Genomic DNA, 19,216 nt, shown 5'->3' on the forward strand with positions numbered 1-19,216 from the left:
AAACTCAGGTGTACTTGCCCTAGTGACATTGCTGCTTGAAGAAATGAATCCCTCTCTCCCCGTTCACCCTGCCAGGAGCACTGCATCCTGCGGCAGCGCAGGTACAGGCACCCACAGCTCCTGCCTTGGTTCAACCTCCCCGTGGCCTGACACATCTCAGATGATTGGTGCATCTTAGTGCACGATATTGATACCTCTCAGTACATGTGTTGATACATCTCAGATCCCACTCAGAAGCTGAGAGCCACCACAGGAAAGAGCATGAAAAGAAAGCAGGCCCATGTACTTCCTGTTTATATTTTAAATTTATAATTATTATATAATTATTAAGAAAATACCCCTAGAGGGTCTCTCCAATGAGGAAAATTCCAGCATGGAGCAAGCTGAGCCATGAAAACTTGGGAACAGGTAAGTTAAAGGGAAATTTAGGTGAGGTGGAGACAGCACAAGACAGGTAAGCTCTGGATCCTCCTGGGTGCTTACAATTGGGACCTTATTGGGAGAAACATCGGTTCTACACTGACAGAGGGCAGGTTTAGGCTGGATATAAGGAAGAAATTCTCTCCATGTGAGGGTGGTGAGGCACTGAAACAGGTTGCCCAGAGAAGTTGTGGCTGCCCCATCCCTGGCAGTGTTCAAGGCCCTGTTGGACGGTGCACTAAGCAACCTGGTCTAGTGGAAGGTGTCCCTGTGCATGGCGGGGGGCTGGACAGGGTGGTTTAGGAAGGTGCCTCCCGGCCCATCCCGGACCGTGTCCCTGTGCCAGCCAGCCGGGCTGCGGGGGCCGGCGGGGCGGGCGGAACCCGCGCGCGGGGGAACGGTTCCCAGTGCCGCGTGTTGCCGGCCGACGGCGGCGGCGGCCGCCTCCTCCTTCCTGCTGCCGGCGCGGGGGCGGCGGCGCTGTGGCGGCGGGGCCGGGGCATCGCGGGCCCGGGCGCCTCCTCCCCGCTCCGCTCCGCTCCTTCCATGGCCGGGAACTTCTGGCAGAGCTCTCACTAGTGGGTGCCGCGGCCGCGGGGCGCGGGGCACGGGTGCTGCGGGCCGCCGCCGCGCTCTGTCCATTCATTGCCGGGCCGGGCGGCGGGCATGGCGCTGAAGGGAGGCCCGGGGCGGCCGGCGGAGCGCCGGGCGGGCGGCGGGGCCTGCTCGCCGCGGGACCCTGGCGGGAGCCGCGCTCGGGTGCGGGACCAGCTCGAGCCGGCCCCGCTCAGCCGGCGCTTGGGAAGCGTCTGGGCGCTCCGGGTGAGGGGTCGCTTCCCGGTGTCGGTGCCCGCGCCGCCCCGGGCTCCAGCGGCGGAGTGCGGGCGCTTGGGTCCCTGACACGCTTGTCCCCAGCGGTGGGGCAGCCGGGGCTCCGCTGGGGTTGGACATTAGGAAGCGTGATTGATACTGGAACGGACTGCCCAGGGAGGTGGTGGAGTCACCGTCCCTGGAGGCGTTTAAGGAAAGACTGGACGTGGCACTCAGTGCCACTGTGTAGTTGACAGGGTGGTGTTCGGTCATGGGTTGGACTCGAGGACCTCAGAGGTCTTTTCCAACCTAACTGATTCGGTGATTCTGCCCTAAAACTCCTCATGCTGAGCGCGTCAAGGTTTGAATGGTGCCCGTAATGTAATGGCTGAAACATAAACCTTGTTAGTGACTGTCAGGGTCTAAGATCTGTACAGCCTGCCCAGTTTGCTACTGGTAGAGGGTAATCTCAGCCCCTGGTAGTTCTTGTTTTGTTGTTTGGTTTTTGGGTTTGGGCTTGGTTTTTTTTTTTAGTTGTCTAACTTTTGAAAACCCTGAAGAACAGTTGCTTGGGAAGATTGTGGCTTTGTTAAAGGCCACAAGCCCTTTAGCCCCGAGCCTTAATCCATAGTCTGTTTGTACAGGAGACACTCAGTATAATGTTGATGGAGAGTTGCTGAAATTATTTTCCATTCCTTTAGCTTACAATGGATTTTGGATAAACAAGATCTATTGAAAGAACGCCAGAAAGACTTGAAATTTCTGACTGAAGAAGAATATTGGAAGCTACAGATATTTTTTACTAATGGTAAAACTTTTTTTTATTTCAGCCATAAAATCTGTGCAATGTCTGCCATGTCTAAATGGAGGTTTGAATTGCTTAGAGAATGTAATGTTTTCATTGTGGTATAACATATACTTTCACAGCCTATTTTAACAAAGATTTGGAATATAAATAACATCATTATTTGTTAGTTATATTAGCACAATTCTAGGACAACTTGCAGGCTAATTAGCTGCATCTATAGCATTTTAACCTGTGATAGGATGAAACAGTAAATTTTCTTATTTTCAAGAGGTTCTTACCAAAAATATAAAAGGAGGAGAAGCAAGCAGAAACTGCTAAGCTAGTGTATTAAAAGCTCAGTGTCAAGCATTAGTACTCAGCCTGGGCTTTTGGTGGGTTCTTAGGCTGGGGTAAGTATTTTAGGTGATCTGCGCTGTCCTCTTAAACAGCAAAGTTTGGAAACTCGTTATTTGTGTTCATTTAGATTCTCTGAAACCTGCAACACAGCCCATGTTTTGTCTTCTGTCTGATTTCCCAGCACCAGCTGCCTCTCAAATTGTCCACGAGTTTCTGAGAGCTTGGCAGGCAGCCTGTTCTCCCAAAGAATTTGGGACTTGTGTGTGAAGTTGTCTAAGATTTACTTGATCCTGCAAAGCGTGTAACTATCCGTATGAATGGCCACACCTGAGTATATGAGATTACAAAGGCACTTAAAATTTTCTCTGTGCAATTGACATATTTGGATATTTGAACTGAAATATTTTTAAAAATCTGCTTTGGCAATGGATATTGCTAAATAGTAGCTTGTTTGCTAGCAGCTCTTTAAATTTTTTTGCAGCAGTCCTTTAAAGTACAGAATGCTTATTTTTTCAGCTATCTGGCCAGACTAGAGAAGTGAAGTGACTTTCCCAGGGTCACTGGAAGATCTTATGTCAGTGTTGGAATGATACTGTGAAAGATACTTATCCCAGCTTCTCTCTTAGCTTAGTTATTTTTGTAACAACTGCATATGCCATAAACACGATCACTGTGAATACATCTGTGTTATTGCTTATAGGGCACCAGGAAATCAGGCTAGCAATGATTTACCCATTTGATCCATTTCTGAAATTTCTTGAGGTGAAAACCAAGTGTCACAACTTCATAACACAAAAAGAGACAAAAGGAGGGGTATGGGTATTTCTAAAACTGTATTTCTATGCTAATTTTCACTAGTATTAATTTGAACTATGAAATATGCCTTTTAAATGTTTCACTGCATTGTTTTTCTTGAGTAAACAAAGCTTTCCAGAGTAAACAAGTTAGTTTTTTTGTTTTGGTTTGTGGTTCTCAGGGTCCTTTCCTTGGCACTCCATGCCTCCCCTGAAGGTATGGTGAGTGACTGGGGGCAGCTGGAGAACAGCTCTGCCAGCGTCTCCCCTGTGCACATACAAACACAGCCTACCCTGGAGGAGAGCGTGGTGCTGGGCTTTCTCCCCTTCTCTAGCAGAGAGGCCTCTTCATGGGCAGGGCAGTCAGGGGCTGCTCTGTGCTCAGGCAGAGCTCACCATGTTCAAACCCTGGATGTGTTGTATGATTGCCTGCCTCTGAATAGGGACCCTGCTTTGGGTCCCCCCTTGTCTCCCATCTGCACTACCTGAGAGCAGATGAGGCTTGGCCACAGCATGTCACATTCAGTGTGTCAGCCCAGGAGATGGTTTTTCCCTAAAGCAGTTAAAATCTGCATGGAGAGGGGCAATTTCCTGTTGCTTCCTCATTGGAAAACAAGTACAGTAGATCACTAACTGATTGTATGGCTCCCTGCAGCTATGAAGAGAAGGAAAAAGATCATCTTCTAACATAGTTTGAAAAAGGGAACTGATGTTGATTTCTCTGGATCACCAAGTCTTAATTGGTTTTGGTTGAGAAGTTACTAGTTGTTTTCCCTTTTTGGTTTTGGGCAGAAGCGGTAATGTTTGTGTTAGAGGCTGCGCAAAATACTCAGATTTAAAACAATCTTATTAAAAAAACCCAAAACACTGAAACCACTTACTTTGTAAACATACAGGAATAAATGATCCTATAGTTTCTTTTCAAATACTATAAAAATAATTACAAGTATTGGACTTTTTCCCGACATATACAAGCTTCCATTTCATTAAGTCTCTCTAGGCTCTTGTCCATTTTTTTTCCTAACCCACACTTGATTTTCTCTGACAGCAGATGGCCTAACCATTCCTGAAAATCCCATGGGATTATGAAACATATTTGGAGAATTCTGTTTAGCTTAATACTTGAATTTTTCTGATGCCTGAGTAGTAGGACAGCTTTTTAGCCCCATGGTCAAATTGAAGGCAAAAATTCTTTCAAATCTCCCAAGATATGCTGATAAAATGTTTAATACATTATACACTGCATACTGGGTTTAACACCCTTTTCGGAAGTATTGCTTGGCCTACTGTCAGTGGCAAACTAGTCCCAATTTGGCATTCTTCTCTAGGAAGAGAATGATATGACACAGGCAGGGATTTGATGTTGCTTTGGGCATTGCCAGTGGGTGACAAATGTGTACCCTGGCTATTTGCAGGGCGTACGTGATAAGAACATGGGTAAAAATCTCTCTGCTTGAATGTTTAAATAGAGACTAAGAATTTAGTGATGACTGACAACAGAATTGTTTGGTTTTCCCACCAGTGGTCACTGTCTTGGTCTTGCTGTACATATTTTAAATATCTACTTAAGTGTATTTTAAAATACTCTTTTTGACATTTCTCATGAGGGAGGAAAAAAAGAAGAGGGAGTCTTCACACAGCCAAGCCGTGCTCAGAATAATGGCGGCGAAGAAGTATGGGAAAAATAACAAGTAACAACCTTATGTTTCACTGTGCCATTCTTAATATCCAGCCCCTGCTCTTAATCCCAGCTTGATGCATCTAATTTGCTTGGCACCTTTCCTTTGCCTGGGAGGCCAAACAAGAGCTACCTGCACAGATGACACCAGGGTTGTTTCTTGGCCAACTGGCAGAGGACCACCGTGATGGAGCAGCTGACTGCATCCTCTGGTCTCCCACCCCCTTTCCCTAGACTAAATATGTCTTTTTTTCTTTACACCTGCTGCCTCTGCCAAATTTAATGACCGTGTTTGTGTTGGCAGCTTTACTTGTTTGAAAAAAACCCATCCATTTTGTGTGGCACTGAAGAGCCGTGGATTTATATTTCCTGTGTCTGAGTTTGTTTTGCTCTAAAATGGAATAGCTGAGCTTTACCCTTCTGAGATTTGTGTTGTCATCTTCTTAAAGGTCATACTCACTTTATACACAATGAAGTCAAGGTACCTTTCCCTTTTTGAAGGTGTCCCCAAGCTTCAGGAGGCAGCGGTTCTTCACCTGCAGGTCTGTAGGTTTACAGCAGCGTGTTGTCTTACTAGAGCAGCTGAGCTGAGGGAGAAGACTGTGGTGCTGCTCCTTAGAATCCCCAGCACTAGTCATGTTTTGAGACCCTTTGCTATTTGGTGTCAAATTGTTTAAAAAAACTCAACTCAAGCTTTTGTTCATTTTTTTTTTAAGTTATCCAGGCTTTAGGTGAACATCTTAAATTAAGACAACAAGTTATTGCCACTGCTACAGTCTACTTCAAGAGATTCTATGCCAGGTAGGACTGTTTACTATGATGGTACAAGAATAAAACATTTGCTAGGCACATTTTGGTAGCCCTTTAAAAATGCAGTTCTGTATTAAAAACAGTGCCACTTTTGTTTTCTGGATGGTGTAAAGCTTTTATGCCTTAATAAAGTTAACTTAAGCTTTGCTTTTTCAAAAGGAAGTGTGGTGCTCTTAATAGATTAATCGTTCTACATGTATGAAACAACATATTATAATTTTGTTGTAACATTTCAGATATTCCCTAAAAAGTATAGATCCAGTATTAATGGCTCCTACGTGTGTGTTTTTGGCATCCAAAGTAGAGGTATGAAGTATTACAATTTTTTAATGTAAAATTATGTGATGTATGAGAGAAAGAAAACGTTTAGGACTTTTAAATTTTTTGTCTTTCTTCATGCTTTGGGGGTTGAAACCTTCTCTTTTTTTGCATAGATTTCTATAGCATTTAAGAAAAGGAGACAGAGAAGGCCTTCAAAATTTGTCTGAATTACTAACCCTAAAGTGCCTCTGAAAATTGAAAAAACATTTTAAAAGGCTGTTTCGCTGTGATACAGTGTTTACATATTTACATACACTATATCTTAAATTGTGCAGTGTCTCCTTTCTGGTGTGTTTTTCCTTATTTATGTTTACTCAAACTTTAAAACATAATTGGAATTTTTTTCCTAATTATCTTGTTCTATTTCATATAGCAAGGGATCCTCAGAGTTTACCACACTTTCGTTACTTGAATTAAAAGTATGTTGTAGCTCATGCGCTGTCCTTGAGAAGTTATCATAAGGAAGTGACCCATTAGGGATAGTGGTGAGAGGGCTCCATGCCTCCACCATCGGAACTCCACTTTGAATGTGGCCAAGAGTTAGCATCAGCTGGGTGCTGCTGTTAGTCCTTTGTTATGCAGCAAGTTTTACAGCTGTTTGAGAAGTGTCCGTGTAACGGAAAAAAGTCAAATGGGACAATTTGTGATATGTCAGCACTAAGGAATTTTACAGAAGGAACTCAAATACTTTAGGGATGGTAGAAACAGTGCTACTAAACCAGTGTTGACTTGTGATACTGTTGTCTGTACAAGTACTGTGACACTTTTCAGTGTTTGGGAGACATGAAGGAAAAGAGAGTGAGTGTTGGAGAGAGTGCTTTTTTATCAACCTGTTAAATAAGCCTTTAAGAAGGCATAGACATAGAGTGTAGAGACATAGATGTACCTTAAATTAGAAGTCTGTGTAGCCTTCCTTACGCTAAAGCTTCTGCAACTTTAGAGGGCAGCTGTAGCACTGTTGATTCAGCTATGGACTTACCTGAAAGAACACTGTATGTAGAAAATTTTCAGATTGCTGTCTGTCTCAGCACAGGAGTTAAGACTTCATGAAAACATAACTAAAAAAGGTAGTTAATGGCAGGTTTCTAAAGACAGTTTTCTCTCCAGATGGGATAAGGAAACAAATACTTTCTTGAAACCATCTTGTCTATTTTATATAAAGAATGTTAGCCAGGTGAGCTTTTGTGGCTTTAGTACCTTTCATAAATCTTTACTGTTCCTCACAACCAACCAATAAACTAATCAATGAAGTAACTCTTGGGTAAAGAGTTTAACCCTGTTCACCTTAAGGAAAAAAAAAGGGGTGGGGGAAAAAACCAAATACTACAATACTGCGAAAAGAAGCCCAGTTTAGTAAGAAGCCATTATTTTAATTTGATAACAGTGTGAGTGTATGGTGTTTCAGGTGGTTCACCTCATTTACCATTCTTTTTCTTCAGGAATTTGGTGTTGTTTCAAATACAAGGTTGATTTCTGCTGCTACTTCTGTATGTAAGTATCAGTAATTTTCATTACACTCCAGTTAGATATTTCTATAGGGAGATGAGTTGGTTTCTTTGCTTGTTTTTAAAAGGCAGCTTTTGATCAAATCATGGAGGACTATAAGAGCCAGTTAAAACCATTTAGAATGAATAGCTTCTGTTTCCAAATATAGAGACAGAAAGGTCCTTCCTGTATTAGTTTTGGTTGATTATGGTTGGAACTTATGCCAGGCATAAGTGAAAACAAAGTAATAAAATAAAACCATTGAAATTGGTAGACAACCTCAAGTAGTAAATTGAATTCTGAACTACTCAAAGATAGAATTCGAAATTTATGGCTCTGTTTAGTAAAAGGTATAGCTCTATGGAATTACCTGTTTTAAGAATTTTTGGTAGGCTGTATACCTTCACATTTTTTTTAGTCCTTTTCCCCCATCATAAAATTAGCCTTTGCACATGATACTTATTTCTAAAAATACATTTTATAACCTATTGTTCACAATAAATTCAGTTAAATTACACTGTAGTTGCTTAATTCTCTATCTTTCCCACTTGCCTTGTATTTCCCAGTTCATGTTACTTGCATCTCATCCATCAAAGTCTCGAAGTGATATCTTCCTTAGCTGAATGCTATTCTCTGACCCAGAAGGTCCAGCTGCTTTCAGTGGGCAATTCCTGGCTGTGCTCTCCCAAATGTAGGTCAGCGCTTTCAAAATCCCTCGTAGCCATTGAGGGGACAGGTGACTGGCTGCATCTGTAGCCTCCACATGCAGAGAGTGTATCAGTCCATGGGGCTGGCCCTGTGACAGTTCTGCCACCAGGAACTGAAGCACATCTTCAGTGCCAGCATGACCAAGACCAGTACTGGATATAGCGCTGAGAGTTGCTATTTTTACATCAGGAGCATCATTGTGTAGAAGTTTTGATGCATCAGTGAGAAAGTTGGATGGATTTTGGTCAATATATGGCAGCTGATTTTACTTGGACATCTAGTTCTTAGCTGTGCTGTTTCTCAAAATCCCAGTTTCAGGATCCTATAGAAAATTTTCCCCACAGCTCTTCCTTCAGACGTAGAAGTCCTGTCAGCCCTGATAAGTACTGTGCATTTCATGGAAATGGGGGAAAAATACAACAGGCTTTCTCCAAGCATTCTTTTATTCTACCTGTTTTTCCTTTACCAGAGTTGCTTCAGTAGCACACAGCAGTTTTTGGGAGCTCTTAATACAAAAGACAAGAAAAGATGAGGCAAGACAAGTAAAAGCAAAAGCAAGCTAACAAAAGGGGTGATGTAATAGTGGCTGGTTTAAGAGGTTTGCTTACTTTTAGCTAGGTAGAAACATGAAGTTAATAACACTTGCTTCTATTCTAAGGAAGATAATCTCAGACTGGTTTTCAACAACCTCTTCAAAAGGTTTTTGCTCTGTTTACACATCTCACTGAAAGGACAGCTCCATGTAGTGGTTGTGTCTGCAGCTTGCTTTGTGGGATTTTTCTCAAAGTGGTATTTTTTTTTTTTACCATGTACCTCTTCAGTTTGCATACATCTTGAGAAACCCTTTTATTAATTCTTCTCTTTCTTGAAATAATTAAAATTTCCGACCAGTAGCCCAGTCTTGGTGTCCTACAGCAAATTTCCTAGCAAAGTCCACCATAGGTCTAAATGGTGAATTTTTTGGTCCCGAGGACTGATGCTGTCTTTTCTTCAAAGTGAATGTCATACTGATTTTCTGGAAGTAGTATCGATACTACCATTTAATAATGTATTGTCTATTATTAATATAAGGAATATTGTTCACTTCCAGGATGTTAAATGTTACCTGTTTTCCTTGGAGGACAAGGACTTAAAATAGATTTTTAAATGTTTCACTTGTACAAATCTCAAATCCACATCTTCAAGTATTCTTGTTTTTCTTTGTTCAGCATTCTAACATGAAATCACTCTTGTTTTGCCTATTAACATGCTTCTTACCAGTGCACGAACTGTACTTGTTTTCCTCGTAAAATACATGAAGATTAATTAGATATCTCAACTGGAGATCATTATTACATGGTGGACCTGCAAGAAGTCTGACTGAGCTCCCTCACCCTGCCCTTGGGCTTGCTTTTTTAAGACTTCATTAGTTCTTTTAAAATCTTGCATGTTGAAGGATCAAATCTAAGTAAAAAAATCCTATGTGAAAATTCCATTTGGATTTAGTGTTGGAACTGGGATCCTGAATGTCAGTAGCTGGATAGCTCTGTGAATAAAGACTTGTGGGAAGTTAGTTGTCCCTGAGCTTGTTGGTGGTTAACCAGAAGATTTAATAGTGTCCGAAGTGGCAGTCAAATGTCTGGCTGAGTATCTGTGCAAATCTGTGTTTCAGATGTATTTCTCTCTCCCTTTCAGGATCTTAAATCTTGCAACTCATCTCTTCTCTTTGAAGTACAAACCTTTTGTACTGAAAGCAGTTTTGCTGCCAAATAGATTTGAAGGGCTATATACAGATGAATGAATAGAAAGGGAAAGAAGTATAAGTATTAATTACATTATTTTTAACATACTTTTTTCTGTTTACTGTAGTGAAAACTCGGTTTTCATATGCCTTTCCAAAGGAGTTTCCTTATAGGATGAACCATGTAAGTATGCTATTTGAAATACAACTCGATCAAATAAATTAATAATTGTTAGCAGGAAATTCTGTCTTTTAAATTCTAACAAATGTTTTCATACTCGTATGTCAGGGTTGCTCATGATTAGTTTTGTATAGAATATTGGGAAAGTTATTTTCTAAAGTAAAAAATTACATAACCTCCTTTCCTTAAATTGCTAACAGAAAAGATAAGTGATGTGATAAGGTGACTGAAATGGTAGTTTTTCTATAGCATGATGAGAAAAGAGATCTAAAAGAGGTTTTTTTTAATATTCTTGGTTACAAATACATTGCTCCAGGGAAAGTAAATGGCCTTTGCACCTGGAATGCTTCCAAGCTTGCACACATGAGCAGTTGGCTTACAGAAAGCAGTTTTATTTTTGCCTGTAAAATTTAATGGCTCTGGAAAAATAGTTTTTATTTACTACTTAAAATTTAAATTTACCAGTGGTTTTCAAGGTATTCTCAGTCACACTGCTGAGAAGTTTTGTAGTTTTTCTTAAAACCAATTTTGACCTGTGCTGTAGAATTTTGAAAGTTAAATGTCTAATTAGTTTTAGATTGACTGTAACAAATACTACTCTTTTGTTGGTTTGCTTTTCACTCAATCTAGAAAGCCAAATGATACATCAGAATATAAAATACCTAAGACCTTACAATAAAACTGCCCTGCAATTTTACAGAAAAAGGCAAATGGAAATGCATTTTGGAGTACTGCTTTTGTATAGCCAAAGCAGTCCAGTCTTTTCCTTGATGTCACTAATACATCACCACCTCTATTGAGAGTGAGGGCTGATTTAATTACTGCAATTAGACCGAATATTTCATATGAAATTAAACCTGAAAATGCTTTGAAGGCTGTTTGGCATGTTAGTGGCCTGATGAAGAAGCTCTAATTCTACAAAAGAACTTCTCTATTGTTGTGAAGTTTTTATGCACTGGGAACAATTTGCTGCTACCAGGTGTTGAAACAAACCAGACAAGTGCTGCCAGTGAAGCAGTCTTTCATAGCAAACTCAATGCAGAATATTTAAATTAATTGTTATTATGACTGGAGTTAAGTTATAACAGTGATAAGACAATTGCCAATAATAGTTTTATTTTTGTTTGGTTTGTAGTTTCAGATAGAATGCATTTAGGACTGTTGGAAATAGTTGTTGAGAATTCCTGTGCATGTGTGGTGTTAAACTGTGTGTCAGTTAATTCTTTCTGCTGCCTTAAACATGCTGCTTATTAACTGTGATTTTGCTTCTTTACAGATACTAGAATGTGAATTCTATCTCTTAGAATTAATGGTAGGTTGGGTTTTTTGGTGGAACTGCTTCTGGTTTTGGGAGAGTAATTTCCTGATGCAGACTGGGATGTCAGTGTCTTTTTTTCCCTAGATGGAATGGCCAGTCATGACCATAAAGAGTTGTATTCTTTCTATGCCCTCTTCTTCTTGCCTGGAAGAATCTAGGGCTACACATATATATATGTGCAGAAGGTGTGGGTACTATCCTATTCAGGCCAGTCTATAACAACCTCATAATTAGAGTAATCTTCTAGGAAGTGAGATATGGGTTTGAATCCTGTGAGGAAGAAACCGAATTCAGGCCTCCCATTTTCTGAGATGGTGCTGTAACTATTAGGTTATTGGATGAAAGGAGCACAGTGGGACAGTTTCTTCCAGAGCCTTTCAAAGAGAGGAGCCATACCTGCTTTTTATAAGAGTAGCTATCCCATTGCTGTGTTTGCTTGGGTAGCTGAAAGGATGCATCCCAGGCTTCTTAGGGGGCTTGGGTAAAGTGCCTAATTTCTGCATATGGCTTGGACTTGGATGGGTTAAGCGCTGAACTCTAGTACTGCTCTACTAGAGTAGTTCTGCTCAGGTGCAGAGAAAAGGAGAGAGAAGCCAGGGAGCAGCTTAGTGAGTTAGACAGCAGATGAGAGAATTTATTTTGGTAATTGAACACAGAGGAGGTCAGATCAAAGTTTTTGTTTGTGTCTACAAGTTGTTTCAATACAGTTTTTAGATTCCTGTTTAGATTTAGTCCTTGATCCTGCTGTTAATGCATGGCAGTAACTCTTGAATTTTGTACGCAGGAGTTTTAGGACAAGCAACTGCATTTACAAGAAGTCATGTTTTAGGGATTCACTTATTTTTCCAGTATGCTATGCAATATATAGTGTGTGCAGTAACAGTGTTTCACCTAAGTGTTCAGCACATGTAAATAATGTGGCTTTTCCCTGTAGTATCCATACAGTTGGCTGCTTTCAGCAAGAGGATTATTCCTTCTTGTTTACCTGGACCTGAAACGAGGGGATTTGAGAGCAGTGGAATTTTTCTTCTCTTTCTTTCCAAACCAGCGTCAATTATTTTGGCATGCTTTCCATGTATGGTATTTAGTAACAGATTGTTTTCTGGCAGTGTTTTGTATTTCCAAGTGGGAATTACGGGTTTGTAAGCAAATGAGGTTTCAGTGTGCTGCAGATGTGGCTTTCTGTGTCTCTTAGGGGAAGGACATTGACAGACTGGCAACCGTGCTGTGTAATGGTATTCTAGAGAGAGCGCTGCCCTCATTAGAGCAGGACTAGGTGTCAGAATGCTACTTAAAAAAATAATCAGTAATTGACTTGTAAACTAAATGTTTTAATATGAACTGACAACATGCTCTGCATTGTAATCTAACTTCTATTCCACTGACATTTTTCCTAGGACTGCTGTTTGATAGTATATCATCCTTATAGACCTTTGCTCCAATATGTGCAAGATATGGGCCAAGAAGACATGCTGCTACCTCTTGCATGGTAATGAAGACAATGGAAATAGTTCTTCCTTTCATCAAGAAAGCAAGTGTTTAACAATTACGCTTCAAAGGTGGTTATGCTTTTGCTGAACCAAGCAGGCTTAGCCGTATTTGAATACAAAGGGTGCCCTAGTTAACCTGTACAGGTATATGTCCCTGACTTAGCTTATTCTGTCTTTAACCCTGTAATGATTTTACTTTGCAGTGGTCTAGTTTTTATTTTTTAGACTAGCTCTAATAGCACAGTTTTAACATTACTGAATGGTGACTATGAGTAGCGGAAATTTCTTTCTGTCAGCATTGTCCTTCTGTTGTAGCTTCTCATAGGAGGTAGAAACAATATGTAGGATTTTCTAGGTGTGTTAGCAGAACTCGTATTCTTGAACTGTTTCAAATGCAGAAAGACAGTAGAAGTACTACTTTCATGCATGCCCTTACTTATTTGTGAAACAGATATTATCTTATGGTATACATCAACATCTGCTACAGAAAGACATTTATGGTACTAAAATAGTGTTTCCAAATAAACTTCTGCTGTGACTACAAGAAAAAAAAAAGAAAGGCTTTAAGAGATTTTTACAAGGGAAGAGATCTCTTTCCTTGATGTTTTGCCCTGCAGCCTCATTGCTTTGACCATCTGGAAAACTGACAAAATACTTGCAAACTGACAGCAGTTTTAAAGTAATATAATCTAAAGGTGAATAGGAAGATACTTACAAGTTCTTTTCTGCACAGGAGGATAGTGAATGACACATATAGAACTGATCTTTGTCTGCTGTACCCTCCTTTCATGATAGCTCTAGGTAAGTAACAAGTAATGTCTCCTGTCATGTTTAACTGGAAGTATTCTGTGTGCTGTCCCATCACAAGTATTCCTCAGAGTGCCCTCATAAGGTGCTTCAGGTTGTGTTTCATACAGCACTGACACTGTAGCCTTTCAAGTTAAAAAGCCTTAAAGAAAAGTCAGACAATTAATCCCAGGTTTTCTCTGTTGAACTGTATAGGGTTTATAAAAAATTTAATGTTTCTAACTGTATCAGGAGTGTATCTTTGTTCAATATCCATGTCACCTGATCTTTGCAGCTTGCCTACATGTGGCCTGTGTTGTCCAGCAGAAGGATGCAAGGCAATGGTTTGCTGAGCTGTCTGTTGATATGGAAAAGGTACACTGTTTCTATTCTGTTTTTATTCCCGCCATTTGTTATGGACTGACCGGAAATGGTAGTCGTGGTTGTCTTACACATGTGCAATACTGATTTGAGCTTAATTCAGTGATCTTGTTAGGCAGATCTCTTTGGAAGGTAGACAATGTTGGGTTATGTGGTTATCACCCTTCTCTGAAAGTCAAGATAAAACCATAGCATAACAGAAGAGCATTGCTGGTGTTGCCATTTTCCAGACAGTATATTTTACATTGTTTGCCAAAAAAAGAATTCCCAGCATCTTTCCATCGTACAGGATTGCCAGCACGAGTCTGACTTTTAAGTTCAAGTGCATCTGATTTTCTGATTCACCTTTCGACATCATGCCAACATACCATACTCATTTTCTCCCTGTACATGTGCAGAGTATAGCATAGTGTAGAACATTTTTGACACTTTCAGGATGTCCAGCACTGTGACTTTAATCAGTGCTAAACAGGGACACACCAAGATCATTCAGCTGAGTTCCCTGCTAATGCAAATTCCATGTCAAATAATCCCCATCATTAATTTATTAGGTTTCAGGGTACAGCTGTCCTTATACTAACAATGTTCTTCATCAATTTTACTTTTTAGGTTGGCTACTTTAACCTTTTTTTAGCTCCAGCAAGCAAGTCAAAGTAGTACTCATACTTCTTACCACAGTGTTTCACTTAGCACGTATTTTTTTCAGTCTTTTTTTAAAACTGAGTGTCTGGAATTAAATAGCCTGTTATGGATGAGATGTACCATTTCCCTCTGTGCCCTTGGTATTGCCCTTTATCCCACTGATGTTACGGCATTGTGTTTGTATTCCAGGATTTGTCTTGAAATTTAAACACAATGTGGATGCTGTGTTGCCTCGAGAGTTCTGTGAATTATGCTGTCATGCATTTAAAGGCAGGGTGATAATAAACTGGCAGCAAGGGAGAGCCAATCTATAGTTAATAGATAAAATTACCATAATCTTGATACTGAACATATTTGAATGTTTACACATATTGGTTCTTATGTCAGTGATAAAGTCTAAGCTTGATTTTTTCACATGAACACCATGGACTTCTTCACCAACTACGACTTTTGTTTCAAGGACATATATTGCTCTAGCACTTAATCAAAGTTCATGTATTAAAAAGAAGAAACAAATCTACTTCATTAATTTAGAGAATGATGAAACATACTATGAATGAAACATTCTCCAGCTTTTATATAGAATATTGCACTAGAAATTTAATAGGAAATTAAGGTAGATAGAAAGTGTCGAAACTGGAATGCTTGCACTTCCAGAAGCAGAATATGAAGTGTCAACAATTCTTACTAAGCATATAAGAAGTATTTAAAAACTCTTTGGCTCTGTTTCTTGGAAGGAAAGAATTCAGATTAATGTTTCGTGGTTTTGGGCTTTTGTTTTCCCACACTGTGCCCCTAATACATATAGAATATTGATAATCATCAATTACTGTATTGATAATCTATGGTCATATAGCTGAAGTCATGCTGCCTGGTGTCTGTATTTTCCCAGGAGCTTAGTTATAAGCTGTGACAGTACTTGCAAATAAATAATAAATAAAAAGGTATTTAGTTTGCAGAGGTAGAGAAGCAGTAAATACAGTTGAAAGGGAAAGTACTCCGTTCCAGCTTCGATTCACAATTAAATAAAAAAAATAATTAAATGCTTTATTGCAACCAGATTAAGTGTGAGACAGCTCTGTTTATAGTATGAAAATTGTGTTGTTTAGTTTCAGTTTGGGGCCTGTTTAGTTATTTGCACACTTAAATTGGCTATGACAAAGGTAAAATCACTATCGTGCATGACCTTAGGCTCTCTTTTCTTCCTAATACAGATTTTAGAAATAATCAGGGTTATTCTGAAGCTGTATGAGCAGTGGAAGAACTTTGATGAGAGGAAAGAAATGGCTACTATTCTTAGTAAAATGCCTAAGCCAAAACCACCTCCAAACAGGTACAGTACTTCCTTATTACATCTTTCATATGGAAAAACCAGACTACTATGTTAAGAATGTTTAATTTAAGGTATAGTGTATGTTTTTACAGTGCAGATGTTTCTGATACAAAACCAGCCCGATTGTTCAGGAGCTAGTGGGAAGCATAACATTCATTGTCTTCTGGAGAGTGTTAATGTGATTAGAGTGTGATCAATACAGCTCAGCAAATGTAAGGAACCCCAGTGTGAGGCTCCATGACGGGACCAGATTCAATGGAACTGGGCCTGCTTGATGTCGTATTTAATTACTGTGATTAAATATCACTGTTGGGAATCTGCACATGCAAATTCCTTTGCACATGCTTGTGTAATGTGAACTTCACAATGGTCAGAAGTAGATTCAGCTGGCAGCTTCATGATCATATATTAAAATTATTTTTCACATAAATACGGTGAAGTTATTTATGCATGCTGAGAATAACCTTCACATTTTTTAATGAAACTGAGCAGAATATTTTGACCTATTTGTGTATAGGTTGAAGTATTTACTTTCAAAAGGTTTTTATTATTTTCAGAATACTGTATTTTTTAATTTTAAAAAAAGTATAAAAATGTAATATGATGCTTCTTATTGAAGAGACATATTTTTGTTTTCTTCAACAGTGAAGGAGAACAGGGTCCAAATGGTAGCCAGAACTCTAGTTATAGCCAATCTTAAGGCATTCCAAAGAATTTCTTTATGGACCACTTTGACTCAAGACATCCTGGGATATTTCCTGTGTTCATGAAATGGACAGAAGGTTTTAGTAACATCTTTGACAAAGAACTTGAAGAATAAATAGCTTGTTTGTGTCAAGCATTTTGAAAGCTTTTTCTCTAAAACTACATCATTTTCTCTGACGCTGGAGCAAATGTGCTAAGATTTTTCAGTGTAAGGAATCAAACTTTAAACCAAGCTGCAAAAGATTAACACTTTTCACTCAAAACAAATAGTTCATTATTGGTTTTATTTGCATTGATGTGAACTATTTTTAGAGTGACAGTAACCCGAGGCCTAAGCGTAACTATTAACGACTTGCGTTGTCTTCATTTTGTTTGTGACTGAAGGAAGATAGTGCACTGTATGTTGAATCTATCCATTACCTTCAGTTTTGTTGATTTAAAAAAAATAAATACAGATTCTGCAACAAGTAACACACAGTCCTTCAGAAACAAATACCTAGAAGAGCCTGTAAAGAATATTGTTACAATTTTAATGAAAGCTGCAGGAAAGAAAGTCAGTTTCTATTTTTGGATTTTAAAAAGCTGTATTCCTCAGTAGATCTACTTGGTTGTTTCTGCCATAATACACAGTAGCCCAGCTTACCAGAGAAGTGCAATATGTATAGTGATTCTGCAGTTTTCTGAAACATTTCAAGTGTTAGGAATTAAGAAAACCCAAAATACTAGGATTTTTTTTTTCAAATAAATGTACTGTATAGTACAATCGGAATATTTCACAATCAAGTACAAATCTGGATATTATTGCTATTTTTTATGGTGGATTTTTTTGTAGAAAAGATATACACTGTTAGTCTGCCTTCACTGTTAGTGTGAATTTGTGTGGTTTATTAGAGAGTTTATTTAAGAGGATCAAGTGTTCAGTAAGCTTCATACTGGCTAATTTTAATTGGGATGTTAGGAGCAACTCTAGAATAACTGAAATGGGATTCCTTGGTTAACTTTGTGCTGGAGAAAATGAGATTCCTTCAAACAGAAGGCCATATCCTGCATTCCTTACTCAGGCAGATATCCCACTGAAGACAGGAATTGGCCTAAATTCATTTACTGATTTTTTAGATAACTTTGTTTCTAACTAAGTTCTGTACAACTTTATTTTTAACGATAATGCCAACTTGCCCAAGTATAAAAGTCGAATGATAAAGTTCAGTAACATTGTTCTCTTTTTTTTTTTCTTGTTTTCCTGGAACAACACATTTCACTGCTCTGAAATACTGGAGGGAGATTCTTGAAAACATGTGCTCTGTGATGCGTCTTGGTTCAAAAAACTGGCCCCTTAAAAAAACCCCACCGTCTTTGTAGTCGGCTGGTCATTCAGTGAAATACAACTCAAGTGGTTTTGTATGTAGCCCATTAGGCTACTAGCATTTATTTCTCTTCAGGTTATTTCCATAAACCTTTAGGTGAACCAGCCCCAAACGCTTTGGTGAGGTGGGAAACATACACGTTTTGGTCTTTGCTACTTGGTTGCCACTTGATCCGTACCTTTTATAGACAGTTGATTGATGAAGTGGAATTCAGCTGTTTTGCTTTCATTTCTTGAAGTCTAAAATGTGCTATTTGTAATGTGGACTTGGGGAATAGGAATAAATCAAAGCGACTTGACCTCTGTTGTGTGGAGTTCTTAAACGGGAGCTGTTCTTTAGGTAAGCATCACTCAGCTCACATATACCACATTATCTGCCAAGAAAGTTCACGTTTTGGAATTGGGGAATTAATGAAGAATTCTGGCTAGAGTGGTTAAATTTTTTCTTGCTGCTCAAGAGCCTTTGCAGACTTGACTTTACACCTAAATCGCAATGGGACCTAAACCTCAGAGCTAAAATATCGGGCACTTCTTGATGGTACCTGGGAGTTTTCCTAATAGTTTTCTCTATTGGAAAGGTGAGGCTAATTTTATCAGCTCTGATTCCAGTAAAAAGAGTGAAAGGCAATAAAGTGCAGTCAAAAGAGCTGGATTCAGTGAAGACAGTTTTAAAAAGATGTAATTTCAAACAACAGGAAATGGAACAATGTGAATTCAACAGTCTTGCTATTAAGCAGACAGAAAAAAATCACCTTTCTTGTGTTTCATTTCAAGGGAGAGGTGCATAAAAATGTGGTATCTCATTGAAAGAGATGTAGCTGAAAGTCTTCACAGATTATATGGCAACAGGTGACTCTGAAGTGTGAAAGCAAACACAAGCCATCTATGCCAGAACAACTTAAGGAAAAATCCCAAAGGAAACAAAGTGGATCAGACAAGTATACAGTAGTTTTCCAATTATGAAAGAAACAACCCACAACTCTTCAGAAAAGACAGCAGGGGTCTAGAAGAATCATGGGTGGTGTGAAGACTTACCAGGTGACAACTGCTCCCTTCTGACAGAGGAAGCCGGAGCAGCTGATGAAAAAAATACACGGCAAGTTGGGAAGCAACAAAAGGAAAGATTT

At 39.4% G+C, this 19,216-nt stretch overlaps 1 protein-coding gene across 2 annotated transcripts; it reads left to right on the plus strand.

The window, feature by feature from the left end:
* The first annotated feature begins 862 nt into the window (after positions 1 to 862).
* CCNC (cyclin C) lies at positions 863 to 18,388 on the plus strand. 2 transcript variants are annotated; one of them, XM_039569563.1, is made up of 12 exons: positions 863 to 998; positions 1,932 to 2,038; positions 5,563 to 5,647; positions 5,893 to 5,962; positions 7,417 to 7,468; positions 10,019 to 10,074; positions 11,348 to 11,383; positions 12,787 to 12,878; positions 13,613 to 13,680; positions 13,961 to 14,040; positions 15,903 to 16,021; positions 16,667 to 18,388. In XM_039569563.1, exons 1-12 carry the CDS (start codon positions 967 to 969, stop codon positions 16,719 to 16,721), a joined length of 852 nt encoding a protein of 283 aa, XP_039425497.1. In that variant the 5' UTR covers positions 863 to 966; the 3' UTR covers positions 16,722 to 18,388. The 2 variants fall into 2 exon arrangements, with proteins under 2 accessions (XP_039425497.1, XP_010401901.1); XM_010403599.3 differs by lacking the exons at positions 863 to 998; positions 5,563 to 5,647 and having other exon boundaries at positions 1,951 to 2,038.
* Positions 18,389 to 19,216: the final 828 nt, after the last annotated feature.

This window comes from Corvus cornix, chromosome 3 (assembly GCF_000738735.6).
Source record: "Corvus cornix cornix isolate S_Up_H32 chromosome 3, ASM73873v5, whole genome shotgun sequence".
In the NCBI taxonomy this organism is placed as follows: Eukaryota; Metazoa; Chordata; class Aves; order Passeriformes; family Corvidae; genus Corvus; species Corvus cornix.